The sequence below is a fragment of the Orbicella faveolata genome, unplaced genomic scaffold (genome assembly GCF_042242905.1).
Source record: "Orbicella faveolata isolate gen_17 unplaced genomic scaffold, um_ofav_v1 contig_46, whole genome shotgun sequence".
Classification (NCBI taxonomy): Eukaryota; Metazoa; Cnidaria; class Anthozoa; order Scleractinia; family Merulinidae; genus Orbicella; species Orbicella faveolata.
The window spans coordinates 3,532,900-3,553,103 of NW_028301576.1; the positions used below are offsets into that span (position 1 = coordinate 3,532,900).

The window sequence follows — 20,204 nt, forward strand, 5'->3', positions numbered from 1 at the left end:
AACTAGAGGTAATTAATCGTTGGCATCAATTTAATCAATGAGTAATCGATGGGTAATCGATGGGAAATGAGTTGATTAGTTATTGATTATTGCCGATGATCAATGGATAATCAGTGAATAATCCATAGGCCACAACATTTTCATCGATTAATCATTGACTGCATTGATTAGGCATTGTCATTAACATAATCACTGGCACATGGCTGCACAAACCATAGACCTCACCATAGCAAATTATAACGAAGAAAATCCCGGAAAATCGAAGAAGATTTTATTGTACATATTCCACGAGCACGCGTTGGATATGAGTTGGCAATAACATCATCTCACTATGCAACAAGTGAGAGAGGATTATCTGTTCTATTAACTGAACGCCACCAAAATATAGAAAACTAGAATAAAATAAAACTGAAAATGACCCAAAATCACGCCTACGCTTACCATATTAGAGCATGGTTTAAAGGCTCATAACTCATGACGACTAAGCCGGCCAATGAAAATTGTCGAATTGCTTTATCCGATGATCCAGTTTTTAATCAGTAATAATATATCTGTAACCAATAAGTAGTCGATGGGTAATCAATGGGTAGTCGATGAGTAATCAATGGCATTAGTGAATAATCACTGACATCGACGTGTAATCATGTTGATACAGTTTGACCGTCGCTCTTACGATCAGAGCTTGGTATCCAGCACCTCAAGATCAGTTGTTATTGATTTCAGCTGTGTTGCTGGAGTCAAAACAGAAGCCCTGTTACCTCTTCTGCCATTAGCATTCATGTTCCTGATCTCTGATTTTCTTCCACACCGGAGGAAACCAAGGGCCTTTTTAAATTCAGGAATTCTTAATACGCAGACCACGGGATTGACACAACAATTGGACACATTTAAGAGAACTGCCAGGTGATAAAGGTTTTTGTTCACTGAGACATTTAAAGCTTCTAATGTGTTCATAACAATTATAGGGATCCACGACAGCAAAGCAAGAAGAGATATAAGCATCAAGGTCTTTGTCAGGCGTCGGCTTTGTAAAGCTCTGTTTCGTCGTATTGAAGACATACGCCGGTGTAATTGAAGTGTTTTCCAAATGCCAAGAGCACAAGCACAAATAATGAATGTAAGAATAAAGGTGTACGGCACCCAAAAAGAGAAGTAAGCCACCTTGGAAACAAAAACCCTTAACACGGAAAGTATGGCAGAGCTCAAAAGTACTACAGTCCACGCCAAAAAAATTACAACGACGTATGCTCGCCCTGACAGTGTTCGCAGTCTCAAGGGCCTATGTGTGGCGTAAAGTCTTTCGCAAGAAATCAAGGCCGCAAAAGTTATCGAGGCTTGCAAGCAGACGACAGAAAAGACGCTGTGAAAAGTAGTAAGAGGCGAATTCTTACTCGTCCGCAACACTGGAATTATTGCCTTGAAAATGTAAATAGGAAGGGAAACAGCTCCTAGCATCAGATCGGCACATGCCATATTTATTACAAGAAAGAAGTTTTTTCTACCCTTCTTGTAGATGGCAAACAGACCAATAGTGAGCAGGTTTCCTGTGACAATGAGCGCAGATACTAGTGAAAAAGCGCTGCACCAAGCGATGGCATTTGCTTTGGTAAAAACATCTGTCGCCGAACAAGACGTATTATTCGAAGTTGTGTTTTCCAAACTGCTTTCCATGTTTACCTAGTTCTCGGTCTGAGCGAGGCAGTGTTTTTATACACATCAGTAATCGATGGAGAAGATAGGAGTTTGTTTCAATTCAGCGGAAGTACCTAGTGTCAGCCAGCTGAATTTCGGTTTTCGTACGTGCCTTTAAAGAACTTTCTGTCCGTGAGTAACGTTATCCTGATGTCACTGTATTTGAGTCTGCGGTCAAACTTAATATATATTTGTTTGTTTTAACAGGTACGCTAACGAGCCGGGGGAAGAGTAAATACGAGGCATAATGGACTCTTAAGTCGCATTTGTATAACAAACCTCTGATACGTCCATTGGTCTGTATTTATCGACCCGATCAACAGGATGAGACATTATAATTTTGGTCGTGACGTCATTCCGTCCACCATCTTGGATCTTTCATTCTGGAACGCGAAATTGTAGAATGGAATACAGCGAGGACAAACTATACACTGTTAACTTTCTTCAGAAAATAACGTGAGTCGACTAAAAGTTAATCCAAAAAGACACTGGATGTAAAGAAAAAGTATTGCAGTTGTCAGGTATGACAACTTTTACAAGCATAACTTGCACGGTGTGTATCGAGGCTATTTATAACCGTACGTACCATGGGGTTCATAAGATACCTTTTTTTCAATCATGGCTTCGTCGTCAAACCACATCGTATTGATAAAATTAAAGTGACCTTGCTAAAGCAGTGGTAAGCCCTTTTTCTATCAGCAAGTCGAACTTGAAAACCCAAATTTCAGCTTCCCCATTAAAAAACAGCGTCCAGGCCTTGTTCCAAGAGAGGTAACCTCGATCTGCGATTTTATTTGTAAGTAATTTGCATTTTTTTTGTCTAAATCTACGTCTCCATTAGTTCATTCATGGACAAAGTTGCGACGAAGTGAACACCTAACTTTTCTCATTGATGTAAAACTTTTACGCATTCCGTAATTGTGACAACACCGGTTTTTACAGTGATTAATGACGGCAACTGAGCATTTAGTTACATTTCTCTATAGAATTTATCTAAGTAGCTCTTAGCGGACATCAATAGGCAAGACAATGCCAAAATCTTGGCAAGACAAAATCTTGGCAACGAGCGAGTAACTCAGATAGTAGACAAAGTTTTTTTCGACCTACTTTAAGTTAGTTGCATTTATTTCATCAGTTAAGTTCTCCAAAATTGTTTTTGTCAGCCGTTGCAATTAAAATCACTTGAAATCAGACTTTTCTACCGTAAATTGAAGAGCAGAAAGAGAGGAACTTCGTTAAGTGTATCCCACAGACATTCCCCTAAATACAGCAACGATCAGAGAGGTAAACTCAACACAAATTTTACGGAGAGAGAAACACAGGATTACGCGCCATTACAGCGCCAAGCTACAAACAACCGAGCAACCACTCACAACCTCAAAACACTCAATTGAATTTACTTAGAGTGACTTTCCTTGCCATTTTAAAGTGAACAGAGATAAACTTACGTTGACTAATCGTCGATGGAAGTGTAAAAAGGCACAAGATTGGGTAAAAAATCCGGCCCGTGGGCCGTATCATAAAAAGCTGGACCGGTCACGAGCGCGTGATTAGCTAATAAAATTCGAGGATTTAGGATTCCGGCCCGCTCAGATGCTTGAGAAAAAAATAAGTATTTATATAGTAAAATAGCTTAACGTCTCACAGTGGTAGTAACAAACATAACAGAGAGATCCCATAATGGTCAGCTAACGTTAAAAGAATTTATAACGGCGAAAAAATTTATTAACAGTCAGTAGTAATACGTATTCATCCGTGGTATTCCTCCGTGGTAGTCGTTTTCAGCCACAAACGTCCTTGTTACCTTCTCTGTCTTATGAAAATAGGTTCTTTTAGAGAGTTGAGAATGAAAAAAGCAAAAAAAAAAGTCTGTTGCGCTGAAAAAGTCGAGAAACAAAAAGACTGTTTATTAGACAAAGATTAAGACCGCGGCCTCTTAGCAGTTAATTGCTCTTTTGACATTTTTAGAAATGTTGGTATGAGTGCATCTTTGGTCTGTTCCAGAGTTGGTTCTTTTCTCTCTACTTACGTCATTTTCTTGGTAAGTATCATAAACAGACGCAAACGAATTAGCTGTGGATCCACGAGGCGATAGCCCAGTGGATCGACAGACTACTTTGATAATGTCATGGCGAAGTAGCAAGAGGGTTACCCTAGTTTACCTTAGTTTACCCTAGTTTATCCTCCTTGTAAACAGGCCCTGAGGCTGATGTTGCTTCCTCTCTAAATGTATTAAAACAAATATGCTCAAAATTTGAATTGTTTTAATCCAACATATAGTGGTTGTTATTTTTTCCTGACCTAATCTGCTCGCCGCCAATATCCTCTGTTACTGCTGTGAAGCCAGCGTGTATCCGGAAGTGTAATATGATGATGTAGATAATTTTTTCGGCGCGTAAATTTTCTTTGATAGGGACGAGTGCACCCCATCCTTCCTTATGGAGTCATGGGAGTATTAGCCTTGATCGCTGGGTTACTCTGCTTGTTGTTGCCGGAAACCCGCTTCAAACCAACGCTGGAAAATATCGACCAAGAGAAACAGGAGTGCAGCACTGAGACTGTTGAAAGCGACAATGATTTCCTCGGAACTGATGAAAGGGAGCCTCTTGTTCCTCCTACGGACAACCTCGTATGAGTACATGTAAATTCAGCAATAAATTAAATGATTTGTGAATAAAATTGATTGATTAATTTTAATTGATTGATTAATTGGAATCTCCAAATGGCTATATATAACACACCCCGGATTCAGCATCAACAGCAATACAAGATACATCAACAGGAGTCAGGGTTGCCACACACCGGAACAAAAAATATCTCTGACTTTCCCCTGACCTCTCACTGACTGTAAAGCAATTTTCACTGACCCTGCAGGATGACTGTTCTGGCCATGTGTCAACAAAAATAAGGATGGCTCAGGTAATTTTTAAAACAAAATTGCCTTGTCTATACAAAACATCTAATAAAACAATCTGCGGCAACCTTAAGATAAAATTCCCGTACTTTTCAACAGGGATTAAGAAATTCCCTGACCTGATACAAAACTCCCTGACTTTTCCCAGACCTTCAATAAAATCGCTACCGCTATCTGGATTTGTTCTCGGTAGTCCCGAACTCAACTTCTCGACTGCGTTGTGTAAATAGCCAACTGGTCAGCCTCCCACCAGTTGGGATTCGTAATAGTTTATGTTCTGTTACAATATCTATTTATTTATTTATTTATTTATTTATTCATTTATAGTGTCTCAAATTAGCACAACAGTGCTAAATACACTCGACACTTACATGAAGTTATTAATTTGTTAATTAGTAATTCAAAGTTACGCATGGAAGTAATAGTGACTTTCAAAACGTAACCTTGGCAAGTCAGAAGTCCGATCAAATTTCATAAGTTAAAAAACGTGGTTAGTCTAATCATCGATGCACGGTAATCATGTAGCAAACGTACATCTATTCATGCCTTGCATAAAGTGGCTCTGTATCACTGGAGTGGTAAATTAACCTTATGTAGACCGGGCTGTTTTGGTCTTCTGGAAGTACTTTTGACGGTCCCTTTGAGGCTCTCGACCATTTCACATGGGAATGACCCCCCACCCACCCCCCAACTCTCCTCGCACCGACCGAAGGCTACAAAGACCGCTAGAAATACTGAAAAGATCATTGTGATTAATAACCACTCGTATGGGCACTGGGCACTAACGCCACAACTACTTCTGTAAACGTGACCTTCTTATGCCGTGTTTTCACGGGAGAGATTTACTACGGTTACTGCTTACCGAGGTTTCGTAACTAAACCGCAGTTATTAGAGAAGCTGTTTACACGAAACTAATTAACTAAAGTAGGCCGCATACAACGGACGGTTTGAGGACTTTTTTGAATTCCGGTTTTCCCTTCATATAGAGAGTACCTTGTCCTCTCTTTATGAGGACCGTGTTCTCTCTTTACGAAGGGAAAACCGGAATTCAAAAAAGTCGCTTAAATCAAGTTAAATCGGCAAAATAACCACACTAGGAGCAAACAACACACGTATGGAATAAGGTAAGCCATTTTTATTGAGAATTTTCACTTTTAACTACCTCCATGGATATCTTGTAGACAATCCCATATAAACCCTTAAAATTCAATGCCATATCGTGTTGCTTGTGTGGTTCATAGAGAGAGCTTGGGCTACCCGTGGAGTAACAAGTGGACAAAAACTTGGAAATTTTTGTGCGACTGTTTTAAATATCTTCTCAAAAGAAATCATTTCTGACAACACCAAATGTCGAAAACAAATTTTGAAGTAATATATGAAACACTTGAAGTAGTGGTGAAATGAAACTGATGATGAAATTTTACCTGTGTTTTACCTGACAATTTCTCTGAACTTTGAAATTTACTTTCTCGAGTTCCCATGAGAAAATGTTTCTGGTGTTATTTCAGACAACTGTTTATACCTTTAGCTTTTAAAAAAACGCAAGAAGGATTGTACTATACTTAGAGTTTTTCTAGTACAAGGTTTTTGTCCATTAAAAACTGAAATTGCTCGATTTCCTATCGGATTTCGTCTAAAGGAGTCAAGAAGAATGTGAGGAACAATGTCAGCTAATTAACACTTTTGCCCGAACAGAGTGCGCTTGTGTGTTTAATTTTTTTTTTCTTTTCTCTTTTTCTGCTTCTTGGTTAGTCTTGTACACCTTTTATTTTGTATCAATTGTTGAACCTATTAAGTTTTTAGCAACATGTGTATAGATATATATAATGATATTTTACGAAAATATGGCATTGCATGAAACAACACATAAAAAACACCAGGTGCCTACTGAGGAGTAGTGTTACTTAATCAAGTTTCAAGACTACTTTAAGATCAAATTACAAATATAATGGAATTAAGGCAAAGTTGATATTTGATACAATGACCCAGTACTGGTATATATTCCTAACAACCAACATAAACGAGTTTAACACTTAAACAGAAAATGCCTAAAATAGATTTAGTCCAGAATTCCTATGAAAAAAGATATTTCATCCAATTCGCAATTCTGATCCTTTTTTTATTTCTCGGCTCGCTTTGTTATTCGCCCGACGATGTCCTTGTAACAAAGATGACATATTGCGTTACAGCACTTATCTTCTCTCCGGTATTTTCATTGTCTATATCTTAAATCTATGATGCACTTTTTTCGAGTTAGCGTTGCTCCCGTATTATTTCTAGTTGTCAGATGGCAACGGTTTTCGAATTGCTTGTCTCACTATGTACGCATTGCGTATCAATTTTATACGAGTTGTAACCTCCTGCGCATGAGTATAGGCTACTTTGAGCCTCTTGTTTACATCACAGCCAGTCATCCGGAAATGATATCGTCGATTAATTTAATTTCGATAACACAGTAAATGGTTTGAACCCAGGAGTATCAGTAGTTCGTATAGTGTGATCGTACGGGTGAGTGTAGTTCTGAAAAGAACTGTTGTTGGTGACTGACGTTTCGACAACCTGAACGGAAGTCATCTTCAGAGTCAAGTTGACTCTGAAGATGACTTCCGTTCAGGTTGTCGAAACGTCAGTCACCAACAACAGTTCTTTTCAGAACTACACTCACCCGGACGATCACACTACACGAACTAATTTAATTTTCTCGTCCCTTGATCCTTGATTATAACCTAGTATCTAAAATTTCTGGACTTGTAGACATTGCTTTTAACTGCGTCTCTGGAATTAAATCAGTAAACTTGTTTCCTCTTCTTTTTTTTGACGTCACACTCTTAATCGCCAGCCGCTTTCTACAACAGCACACGGAGCCTAAAGTCCTTTTGAATTCAGGAATCCTTAATGCATAGACAACTGGATTGACTAAAGAGTTAGAGAAATTCAAAAACGAAGCCCCATAATAAACTCTCCAATTTATCGAACAGTTAAAAACGAATAGAGTGTTCATAACAATTAAAGGTATCCACGAGAGTAAAGCAAGGATAGATATCAATAACAAGGTCTTTACCAGGCGTTGATTTTGTGAAGCTCTGTTTTGTTGCATCGGGAAGGTGCGACCACTTCGAAACTTTCTCCAAATGCTAAAATTACAACCAAACAGGATGAACATTAGGACCAAAGTGTATGGTAACCAAAAATGTAAGAATCCTTTTATGGAAACAAAAAAAGATAAAAGGGAAAGAATCGCAGAAACTGCAAAAGCTACTGCCCATGCTATTGAAATGGCAATGTAGTATTCTCTGGTTGACAGAATTCGGTGTTTCAGTGGCCAATGTATGGCGTAAAATCTCTCGCCAGATATCAAAGCCGCGGCTAGTATTGAGGCCTGCATAAAAACATCATCCAAGACTCTGTAGAAAATCTTGGAAGTGGTGTCCCTTCTATATAACCAAAGTTTAAATTCTCCCCCGACCAAGTAAGTGTTCATGGGCAGAGATACAGTTCCTAACATCAGATCAGCAAACGCCATATTGACGACCGTCAACAAATTCTTTTTACGAAGATTCCTGTTGACTGCAAAGAGAACAATTGTGAGCAAGTTTCCGACGGCAACCAGTACAGCTTCCAGTGCAAAAGCAGAGCAAAATGCGATGCCTGTCACTTTGAAAGGAGCATTTGTGGCTGGCCAAGATCCATTTCTTGGCGAGGTAGTGTTTTCTGAACTCGGTTCCATTCACTTGATTTGAGGACGTGAATTAAGAATGGATTTTAGACGCGAGAATTAGGTTTTCATTGCGGCTGAACACGAGGAAAAATTTCCACCTTGCACTTGATGAAACGGAGTTTTAGTGTAGTTGTTCGCTTAGAAATGGCGATTATAAGAGAACGGCTTAGTTATCAATAATCCTTACATTAGAAAGTACCCGTCAGGTTTGAAGTTCTTAGTGCATTATTTAAATTGCCATCGCCTATGTCAGCGATTCTGATCGATGTCGTAATATAACCGGACGAAGGAATCGCGCTGAGACGATTTTTTTTCTCTGCCTCTTTTTATTAGGAACACACTGATAAAGATTGAACAAAAAAGACGTTTTCATCTGTTTCATAAATTAAAGATAAATGATAACGGCTCGGTACAAAAAATATGCATACCGTTTTGTTGCGAGGAGACATAAGACAACAACAGCTACCAGAATTAGCATATGCTTTTAAATTGGGAGAGTAAAAATACACATTAATGTCACTTTTGTTTTCACGGAAATTCGCAGAAAATTCTTGAAAAGAGCAGATGGCGCCACACAACCATTGTTTTCACTGCTACAAGACCTTCGAAATTAAAACACTCTTTGCAATAGACTTCTTTCAGTCAAAGGGCGGTACTTTATATCGGGAATTCTGGTCTACAGAAACGGCGGTTTCACACTCATAGCGAAAATGTCGGTAACAGCGAAGATAGCTTTGAAAAAGTAAATATCGAACTATCATCATACGAAGGCACACAAACATCGAACAGTCCAGCTAACGTAGTAACTTAGTGATTCATTGTCATGCTTCATGAAATCAATTTGCAGTTGTTGTCGGCCGGTCGAAGGCGAATCCCCGTGACTTTTGCCGCGACACTAATGTCATTTTCCAACTTGCAGAGAGAAATCGTGTTGTACACAAAAACCGTAAGTGGAGATGCAGAATCCCAGAAGGCTGTAAACACGTATCGTCTGCCACATCCCTGGACTTTACAGGACATTAATTATAAGCTAATGTGAGGGCGCGCCGGATTTTGCTGCTCGATAAATAGGTTATGCAAAGAGAAGATAAGTATCGGCATCAAAAGACAGATTTCCCAACGAGCCCTCCGCCGACTGCAACTCCAGATTGGGCCTAAGGAACAGTCATAGCTACCTTCGCTGTTCGCATTCAAATTTACTGAAGATTGCGTCATCCTCGACATTTTCGCCGTCAGTGTGAAGCCGTTTCTGCATACTGTATACAAGGTACCATTGTTTGATTGACGGAAGTCGTTTTGATGTCGAAGGTAGCGTAACAGTGAAAACTGTAGTAAGTATACGCATTTGCAGAGAAATAATTCTTGATATTACATAGATCTACATTAAACATTTCTGAAATATGAGCAAGCTATACAACAAAATTAAAGACAATTTTGAAAAGAAAACAGGTCAAGAACTGCGTCAATGGACTGATATATTCAACGCACAACTGGGTGGCAACCCTTAAAACTCAGCATTTTTAGGTTAGAAACCTTTTTTGCAGAGCTAGTGTCTCGATCAATATTCAATGTCTTTCTCTCCATCTTGCTAAAATGAATATGTCACATAAACGTTGTTTATTTACGGTATAGTCAATTATTTTTCCATGAGACCTGTAACAAATGGAGTTTAATTTCATGTTAAAACGTCCGGATGCAAATTCAGAGGAAATGTTTCTGTCCCAATTATTCATTATCTCCGTCTGAAAGATGTCAGAATACATAAATGGCAAACAATTTTCTATATTGAAGAAATGCAGATCTATGCTTGATTGTTTATAGTTTTTTAGAAGCTTTTCACTTCAGAAACTAAACCCTGTGTTTATCACATGTACGTGCAACGTGCCAAACTTTATGCGTAACTCTGTGTGCAGATCTATTTTATTAGTATCAACAACGTTTCGTGTTGGAAGTCTTTCAAATGTGTGGCTATCGATGTTTCATCTGATTTCCGCCCTGATGTGTATACCTCTAAGTTGCTTAAAAGAAGCCAGATTAAGCTTAGTTTGTTCGCATACATTGGAAGGAGATGATGGGCACGTTTTAAATTGAACGGATTTATTGTGGCATGTTGTCCTTTAGAAAGTTGTTTTCTTTGTCTGATGGGACGTGTAACAAATGGCGGGATTTAAGACCATCATATCCATAGATTATTTGCAATCATTAAAGCTTATTACAGTGGCAAGCCAATGTTAGTCACTTTGAAATGCCATGATTCTAGCTACCGGTTTAACAATGGAACTTCTCTTTTGCGCCATTTTCTGTTGAAAAATGAAATCAAAGCAGTTCAGTAAAATTATAAAAATTACTGAGAGTTTAATACTGTACAGATAAAGCGCTCGGCCGTCTTCAGTAGTTTGAAGAACTTTGGCACTTGCTTTAAGTCCTCGTAACTGTTACTCGAAACTTTCAAATAGCAGCACTTCGATTCAATCAATGACGAGCTCGAGGGTGTAAAAAACAAAAGTTCTTCACCCACCTTGAAAACGTGTCAGAAAATTATCCTACATCGTTGCGCTTCTAACACGCTAAACCGCAAAAAACCTGTTCGAATCTCCTCAACCATCATCCAAAATAGCCGCTTAAAGCTCCCTCTCGATGTTTTCTAGCTAAAAGTCCCGGATAAGCGCTCATACAAAGCACAGGACAGCGGATTTCTACTATTTCTACCTAATATTTAACAAATCGAATGTGGTGTAGCGTGGTCTGTACTCTTATCGGCAACGATACGCGTCATCTTAGTGGTCAAAATGTTTTGCTATACCTCCCGACTCAAATACGTTTTCCGATTGGAGGAAAGCGTGTCACGTGTCGTGGGTTAAAACTCACTAACTCCCTCGGACGAACAAAACTCACTAACTCCTTAGGGAGACAACAACATGAACTTTCGACTCGCACGTGATCAGGTCGTGCTCCTTTAAAGCGCGGCAAATTTGTGAGCCAGCCGGCGTAAAGCAAACAATTTCTTCGCAGTTCTTTTTTTCAACTTTTGAGTTGGGAGGTACAACAAAACACTTAATGACTAGCCCCGCGGGAAACAGCGAGTTTTGTTTCCCCTCGACCTCAATGTTCATAATATTTTTCTGGCCAATCTGCGGGACGGAATTTGACCACTTCTGGAACTGGCTCGGTAAGCTCCCAGGGGCTCTTCAGCTCTTGAAGTAAACTCTCGCCCGAAAATATCGCTTCGTCCCGGCTAGTAGCCCCTGGGTCTCCGAGGATGCTGCGCCTCGTGAGTCCACAACAAATTTTGACCACTGTGATCAAAGCCAGGTGGCCTTTTTAATCGAGCGAAGGATGCAACGTGTCTGAGAACTGAATTCACCCCTCCCCCCCCCCCCCCAAAAAAGATTTTCTACGTGATGTATCTACGAAATCAGGCGAAATATGTTGTAAAGTCTGTCTTAACGTCCATCAATAGGCAGCCAAGTCAATAGCGAGTCACAGTTCGTAATATAAGGTATATTCTTTATTTTGCAACTTAACACTGCAACTGAATCAACAAAGTACACTTGTAAAAGTAAAAACAAGAATAAAAATGTACGACTCATTAAAAGCAAGGTTTAACATTGAACAATAAGTTAAATTTTGAAACAAGTTTTTATCTTAGTTTAAGATTTTGTTTTGTCGTGTCCCCGCATTTTATGTATAGTTCCTGTACGGTTTCTCACCCTAAATCTTACGATTAGAGCTTGGTATCCAACACCTTAAGATCAGTTGTTGTTGATTTCAGCTGTGTCGCTGGAGTCGAGATAGAATACCTGTTACTTCTTCCGCCATTAGCGTTCATCCTCCGTGAACTAAAAAAGGCTTTTCTGAACTCAGAAACTCGCAATGCGTAGACAACGGGATTGGCACAGCAGTTGGACACATTTAAAAGAACCGCCAGGAGATAAATGTTCTTATTTACTGAGACATTTGTAGCTTCTAATATGTTTATAATAATTATAGGGATCCACGACATCAAAGCAAGAAGAGATACGAGCATCAAGGTCTTTGTCAAGCGTCGGCTTTGTAAAGCTCTGTTTTGCTGTGTCAGTGAAGGCATACGCCGGTTTTCAAATTTTCTCCATATGCCGAGAGTACAAACGCAAATAATGAATGTGAGAGTAAAGGTATACGTCACCCAAAGCGAGTAATAAGCTACCTCGTAAACAAAAACCCTCAACACGGAAAGTATGGTAGAGCTCAGAAGTACTAAAATCCACGCCAAAATAATTACAACGTTGTATGCTTGCCCTGACAGTGTTCGGTATTTAAGCGGCCAACATGTGGCATAAACTCTTTCTAAAGATATCAAGGCAGCAAAAGTTATCGTGGCTTGCAAGCAGACGACAGTAACGATGTTGAGAAAAGTCGCTACTGGCAAACTCATCCTCTCTTCCCGTAACAATGGCGTTATAATCTTAATAGGCAGAGAAACAGCCCCAACCAGCAGATCAGCACATGCCATATTAACGACCAGAAAGAAACACTTTTTCCTAACTTTTTTGTTGACGGCAAAGAGAATAATAGTGAGCAGGTTTCCTGTGACAATGAGCACAGATATCAGTGAAAAAGCGCTGCACCAAGCGATGACTTCTGCTTTGGCAAAAGCATTGTTCGAGGTTGCGCTGTCAAAACTGCTTCCCATGTTCACTGAGTTTTCAAACTGAGCGAGGACAAAGGCTAACTTTTTCAAGGAATAGCTGTGTGCTTGTGAGATAGCGATGATAGGAGTGCGTTCCAATTCAAGAGAAGAACCACCATATGTTACTACGCGGTAGTCTTTTGCATTAATTTTCAGGGTTTTTGTTTTTTTACCTGAGTAACCTTACCTTAATAAACCGTCTCTTATTACATGGCTGACTCCGCCAGCGGCCAACATAAACCAAATGCTACGCTGATTGGTTACTCAACGGGCAAGATGGAGCATACATTGCCCCATGAATCTAATTCATGATGGTTGTGTAATGACCTCGCCATACACACGCTTGGTCAATGCGCTTGGTTAACGACCCACAATTAGCGTCTTATATTACGCTATTAAATTACGCTATGCGTTACGTTTTAGCGTATCCGCGGCAATTAATTCAAAAGACGTTAAAAGAAAAAAGATGCTGTTACTTAATTTATATGGCTAAGCACTTTGTAACTGAATTGTTTAAAACAAAAGAGAATTAATATCAGAGTCATAGATCGACACTTGCCTTTACTGTTTTCACGAATTTGAAAAGAAAATTATGCAATATATCATCAACTAGGAACATCCCAAAGTATTTTCTCTTCCATGCACAGAGAAAGACAAATTTATAGAACAGCTGCTATGGCATCATTGCGTTCGAAAATATTTCAGGCTAAATGATCTCTAAAACTCCCGCCAAAAAAGGAACGAAACAATTTCTCGATTGAACTGTACAACGGTTCCCAGGGTCTCTTCATATTGCCTGCCTGGCTCAGTTACTGGCACGAATTTTGTTGTGTGTTCATATGGAAAGATGTTCATCCCGCTTGCCGAGATCTCGGTTGTAAAAATCGAGACCTCGGTAACCGGGGTGGCCCGCCTTCTTCCTATGAACACAATCGAATTTTAAACAAAGAAAATTTGAGTTCGGCGAGTTCTCGGTAGCCGGGCCAGCCCGGTCAACCGGGCTCATATGAGGCCCCCAGCCAGATACATGCAGTGCAAGTTGTATGTACTAGGACTTCACTTATTCCGTTATCTAAGTTCATCAATTATTAACCGCGGAATGTTCATATTCATTAGAAACCCTTTTATCCTCGATATTCAGTGACAGTCCATGCGTCAGTTTAAACTTTCACAGTTAATTAGCTGTAGCAGTTGGCAAGGGACGACGGACTGCATTTCTCTTCCGGTGGGAAATGATTTTGAAACTTCCTGTATTTTTATGTTCTAACGATTACGTATAGTTTTTAAAAAGATTTTTCTGTTTTTACATAAGATTGCCCAAGCCTTGTCTTACTCCCTAACAAATGCACCCACCACCGGAGGACGGGGTCTGAATATTCAGTCTGTAAGACAAAATCTTTTCGTTTGATAGCGTCAACATAATCAGAGATGTTTGAGTTTGTGGCGAGAAATGAAAAGCCCAATTTTTACCTCTTGAGCGTTCATTGCAACCTGAATTCGAAGTTCAAAACTTAGTTTGGGTCCACGTTATTGGTCAGCTAAAGAAAGAAAACATATTTTGCCAGCAATGACAGAGAGCCTGATTTATCCTTTCAAACACTGAACAGAATATCTGAACGTTTTTTAGAGTGATACTACTGGTTTCTGTAAGCTTTCAGATCATGTTGAATTACATGAAGAATCGCATAGCTCAGAGAATTCTCGCACCCTGATTGGTTACCTAGGTGAGGTATTCAGCGAGGTATATTCAACTCAAAAACCGATTAGATACAATATCTTTTAATCATATTTTCAAAACCATTGTCGCCGTCGACGAAGCCAAAAACCAAACACGTCTTTTTGAAAGTGCAAGTCAATCTGCCCTGCAGTAAAATTTTTACGCGATTCGTGCGATGTCGGTTTGTCAAGTGAAATTTTATTAACGTGGAATTCACGAGTCAGGTAATGAATTTTCCTATAGTAGATTTCAAAACGCTTTACCTCCAAAACCCTTCCCAGTGGCTATAGTAATTCTGATCTCTAAAATATGCTAAAAGAAAAGCTTGCACTGCAGATCAGCAGTCTTCAATTTAACTGTAATTTTGCTGTTGTTGTTGCTGTTGCATCACACTCGGAGCATCACTGATAAATAGTGATTGTAGTGACCCGTCAACATTTAAGTCTCAAAAAGTGCTGAAACTGCTGCCAGCCACCTTAAATTAAGTGACTAATGTTTTACAGTAATTTACACTTAGAGACAAAGGATGAATGACAAAAGCAAATTTTAATATCGAGCATTAAGTTGAATTTTGAAAGACGTTTTTATGCTTTTTCCCTGACTATCCTTTACATGTAGAAATCAGCGCTACCTAACCTGAAACTTGTTTACTAGAAACACATATGAGGTTGGGATGGAAATGGCGATGGGCAAAAGTCCATAACCGCTTAATGAAATCTGAAACTAGGATTTACTGACTGTTTTTAAATCTAAGTTAAAAACTCACTTTTTTAAAATTAGCGTATAGCATGCCATATAGGATGCCCGAAAGAACTACGGGAGACGGATGAGAGGCATGAAAAAGATACACTTCTGTCTCTGAGCACCAACAACTAGAGGTAATTAATCGTTGGCATCAATTTAATCAATGAGTAATCGATGGGTAATCGATGGGAAATGAGTTGATTAGTTATTGATTATTGCCGATGATCAATGGATAATCAGTGAATAATCCATAGGCCACAACATTTTCATCGATTAATCATTGACTGCATTGATTAGGCATTGTCATTAACATAATCACTGGCACATGGCTGCACAAACCATAGACCTCACCATAGCAAATTATAACGAAGAAAATCCCGGAAAATCGAAGAAGATTTTATTGTACATATTCCACGAGCACGCGTTGGATATGAGTTGGCAATAACATCATCTCACTATGCAACAAGTGAGAGAGGATTATCTGTTCTATTAACTGAACGCCACCAAAATATAGAAAACTAGAATAAAATAAAACTGAAAATGACCCAAAATCACGCCTACGCTTACCATATTAGAGCATGGTTTAAAGGCTCATAACTCATGACGACTAAGCCGGCCAATGAAAATTGTCGAATTGCTTTATCCGATGATCCAGTTTTTAATCAGTAATAATATATCTGTAACCAATAAGTAGTCGATGGGTAATCAATGGGTAGTCGATGAGTAATCAATGGCATTAGTGAATAATCACTGACATCGACGTGTAATCATGTTGATACAGTTTGACCGTCGCTCTTACGATCAGAGCTTGGTATCCAGCACCTCAAGATCAGTTGTTATTGATTTCAGCTGTGTTGCTGGAGTCAAAACAGAAGCCCTGTTACCTCTTCTGCCATTAGCATTCATGTTCCTGATCTCTGATTTTCTTCCACACCGGAGGAAACCAAGGGCCTTTTTAAATTCAGGAATTCTTAATACGCAGACCACGGGATTGACACAACAATTGGACACATTTAAGAGAACTGCCAGGTGATAAAGGTTTTTGTTCACTGAGACATTTAAAGCTTCTAATGTGTTCATAACAATTATAGGGATCCACGACAGCAAAGCAAGAAGAGATATAAGCATCAAGGTCTTTGTCAGGCGTCGGCTTTGTAAAGCTCTGTTTCGTCGTATTGAAGACATACGCCGGTGTAATTGAAGTGTTTTCCAAATGCCAAGAGCACAAGCACAAATAATGAATGTAAGAATAAAGGTGTACGGCACCCAAAAAGAGAAGTAAGCCACCTTGGAAACAAAAACCCTTAACACGGAAAGTATGGCAGAGCTCAAAAGTACTACAGTCCACGCCAAAAAAATTACAACGACGTATGCTCGCCCTGACAGTGTTCGCAGTCTCAAGGGCCTATGTGTGGCGTAAAGTCTTTCGCAAGAAATCAAGGCCGCAAAAGTTATCGAGGCTTGCAAGCAGACGACAGAAAAGACGCTGTGAAAAGTAGTAAGAGGCGAATTCTTACTCGTCCGCAACACTGGAATTATTGCCTTGAAAATGTAAATAGGAAGGGAAACAGCTCCTAGCATCAGATCGGCACATGCCATATTTATTACAAGAAAGAAGTTTTTTCTACCCTTCTTGTAGATGGCAAACAGACCAATAGTGAGCAGGTTTCCTGTGACAATGAGCGCAGATACTAGTGAAAAAGCGCTGCACCAAGCGATGGCATTTGCTTTGGTAAAAACATCTGTCGCCGAACAAGACGTATTATTCGAAGTTGTGTTTTCCAAACTGCTTTCCATGTTTACCTAGTTCTCGGTCTGAGCGAGGCAGTGTTTTTATACACATCAGTAATCGATGGAGAAGATAGGAGTTTGTTTCAATTCAGCGGAAGTACCTAGTGTCAGCCAGCTGAATTTCGGTTTTCGTACGTGCCTTTAAAGAACTTTCTGTCCGTGAGTAACGTTATCCTGATGTCACTGTATTTGAGTCTGCGGTCAAACTTAATATATATTTGTTTGTTTTAACAGGTACGCTAACGAGCCGGGGGAAGAGTAAATACGAGGCATAATGGACTCTTAAGTCGCATTTGTATAACAAACCTCTGATACGTCCATTGGTCTGTATTTATCGACCCGATCAACAGGATGAGACATTATAATTTTGGTCGTGACGTCATTCCGTCCACCATCTTGGATCTTTCATTCTGGAACGCGAAATTGTAGAATGGAATACAGCGAGGACAAACTATACACTGTTAACTTTCTTCAGAAAATAACGTGAGTCGACTAAAAGTTAATCCAAAAAGACACTGGATGTAAAGAAAAAGTATTGCAGTTGTCAGGTATGACAACTTTTACAAGCATAACTTGCACGGTGTGTATCGAGGCTATTTATAACCGTACGTACCATGGGGTTCATAAGATACCTTTTTTTCAATCATGGCTTCGTCGTCAAACCACATCGTATTGATAAAATTAAAGTGACCTTGCTAAAGCAGTGGTAAGCCCTTTTTCTATCAGCAAGTCGAACTTGAAAACCCAAATTTCAGCTTCCCCATTAAAAAACAGCGTCCAGGCCTTGTTCCAAGAGAGGTAACCTCGATCTGCGATTTTATTTGTAAGTAATTTGCATTTTTTTTGTCTAAATCTACGTCTCCATTAGTTCATTCATGGACAAAGTTGCGACGAAGTGAACACCTAACTTTTCTCATTGATGTAAAACTTTTACGCATTCCGTAATTGTGACAACACCGGTTTTTACAGTGATTAATGACGGCAACTGAGCATTTAGTTACATTTCTCTATAGAATTTATCTAAGTAGCTCTTAGCGGACATCAATAGGCAAGACAATGCCAAAATCTTGGCAAGACAAAATCTTGGCAACGAGCGAGTAACTCAGATAGTAGACAAAGTTTTTTTCGACCTACTTTAAGTTAGTTGCATTTATTTCATCAGTTAAGTTCTCCAAAATTGTTTTTGTCAGCCGTTGCAATTAAAATCACTTGAAATCAGACTTTTCTACCGTAAATTGAAGAGCAGAAAGAGAGGAACTTCGTTAAGTGTATCCCACAGACATTCCCCTAAATACAGCAACGATCAGAGAGGTAAACTCAACACAAATTTTACGGAGAGAGAAACACAGGATTACGCGCCATTACAGCGCCAAGCTACAAACAACCGAGCAACCACTCACAACCTCAAAACACTCAATTGAATTTACTTAGAGTGACTTTCCTTGCCATTTTAAAGTGAACAGAGATAAACTTACGTTGACTAATCGTCGATGGAAGTGTAAAAAGGCACAAGATTGGGTAAAAAATCCGGCCCGTGGGCCGTATCATAAAAAGCTGGACCGGTCACGAGCGCGTGATTAGCTAATAAAATTCGAGGATTTAGGATTCCGGCCCGCTCAGATGCTTGAGAAAAAAATAAGTATTTATATAGTAAAATAGCTTAACGTCTCACAGTGGTAGTAACAAACATAACAGAGAGATCCCATAATGGTCAGCTAACGTTAAAAGAATTTATAACGGCGAAAAAATTTATTAACAGTCAGTAGTAATACGTATTCATCCGTGGTATTCCTCCGTGGTAGTCGTTTTCAGCCACAAACGTCCTTGTTACCTTCTCTGTCTTATGAAAATAGGTTCTTTTAGAGAGTTGAGAATGAAAAAAGCAAAAAAAAAAGTCTGTTGCGCTGAAAAAGTCGAGAAACAAAAAGACTGTTTATTAGACAAAGATTAAGACCGCGGCCTCTTAGCAGTTAATTGCTCTTTTGACATTTTTAGAAATGTTGGTATGAGTGCATCTTTGGTCTGTTCCAGAGTTGGTTCTTTTCTCTCTACTTACGTCATTTTCTTGGTAAGTATCATAAACAGACGCAAACGAATTAGCTGTGGATCCACGAGGCGATAGCCCAGTGGATCGACAGACTACTTTGATAATGTCATGGCGAAGTAGCAAGAGGGTTACCCTAGTTTACCTTAGTTTACCCTAGTTTATCCTCCTTGTAAACAGGCCCTGAGGCTGATGTTGCTTCCTCTCTAAATGTATTAAAACAAATATGCTCAAAATTTGAATTGTTTTAATCCAACATATAGTGGTTGTTATTTTTTCCTGACCTAATCTGCTCGCCGCCAATATCCTCTGTTACTGCTGTGAAGCCAGCGTGTATCCGGAAGTGTAATATGATGATGTAGATAATTTTTTCGGCGCGTAAATTTTCTTTGATAGGGACGAGTGCACCCCATCCTTCCTTATGGAGTCATGGGAGTATTAGCCTTGATCGCTGGGTTACTCTGCTTGTTGTTGCCGGAAACCCGCTTCAAACCAACGCTGGAAAATATCGACCAAGAGAAACAGGAGTGCAGCACTGAGACTGTTGAAAGCGACAATGATTTCCTCGGAACTGATGAAAGGGAGCCTCTTGTTCCTCCTACGGACAACCTCGTATGAGTACATGTAAATTCAGCAATAAATTAAATGATTTGTGAATAAAATTGATTGATTAATTTTAATTGATTGATTAATTGGAATCTCCAAATGGCTATATATAACACACCCCGGATTCAGCATCAACAGCAATACAAGATACATCAACAGGAGTCAGGGTTGCCACACACCGGAACAAAAAATATCTCTGACTTTTCCCTGACCTCTCACTGACTGTAAAGCAATTTTCACTGACCCTGCAGGATGACTGTTCTGGCCATGTGTCAACAAAAATAAGGATGGCTCAGGTAATTTTTAAA

At 39.4% G+C, this 20,204-nt stretch overlaps 5 protein-coding genes across 5 annotated transcripts; 2 read left to right on the forward strand and 3 right to left on the reverse strand.

Annotated features, from left to right (window-relative positions):
• Positions 1–253: 253 nt before the first annotated feature.
• Positions 254–1,863, reverse strand: LOC149097986 (adenosine receptor A3-like). The gene has a single exon (XM_089278261.1). It carries the CDS (start codon positions 1,669–1,671, stop codon positions 676–678), a length of 996 nt encoding a protein of 331 aa, XP_089134387.1. The 5' UTR covers positions 1,672–1,863; the 3' UTR covers positions 254–675.
• Positions 1,864–2,922: 1,059 nt separating this feature from the next.
• On the forward strand, positions 2,923–4,389 carry LOC149097987 (solute carrier family 22 member 13-like). Its single transcript, XM_089278262.1, has 2 exons — positions 2,923–3,733; positions 4,106–4,389. The coding sequence occupies exons 1-2, from the start codon at positions 3,671–3,673 to the stop codon at positions 4,325–4,327; spliced, it is 285 nt and encodes a 94-aa protein (XP_089134388.1). The 5' UTR covers positions 2,923–3,670; the 3' UTR covers positions 4,328–4,389.
• A 7,422-nt stretch (positions 4,390–11,811) lies between these two features.
• LOC149097988 (adenosine receptor A3-like) lies at positions 11,812–13,453 on the reverse strand. Its single transcript, XM_089278045.1, has one exon. It carries the CDS (start codon positions 12,995–12,997, stop codon positions 12,050–12,052), a length of 948 nt encoding a protein of 315 aa, XP_089134171.1. The 5' UTR covers positions 12,998–13,453; the 3' UTR covers positions 11,812–12,049.
• A 2,381-nt stretch (positions 13,454–15,834) lies between these two features.
• LOC149097989 (adenosine receptor A3-like) lies at positions 15,835–17,444 on the reverse strand. The gene has a single exon (XM_089278254.1). The coding sequence runs from the start codon at positions 17,250–17,252 to the stop codon at positions 16,257–16,259; it is 996 nt and encodes a 331-aa protein (XP_089134380.1). The 5' UTR covers positions 17,253–17,444; the 3' UTR covers positions 15,835–16,256.
• Positions 17,445–18,503: 1,059 nt separating this feature from the next.
• On the forward strand, positions 18,504–19,970 carry LOC149097990 (solute carrier family 22 member 13-like). Its single transcript, XM_089278255.1, has 2 exons — positions 18,504–19,314; positions 19,687–19,970. Exons 1-2 carry the CDS (start codon positions 19,252–19,254, stop codon positions 19,906–19,908), a joined length of 285 nt encoding a protein of 94 aa, XP_089134381.1. The 5' UTR covers positions 18,504–19,251; the 3' UTR covers positions 19,909–19,970.
• Positions 19,971–20,204: the final 234 nt, after the last annotated feature.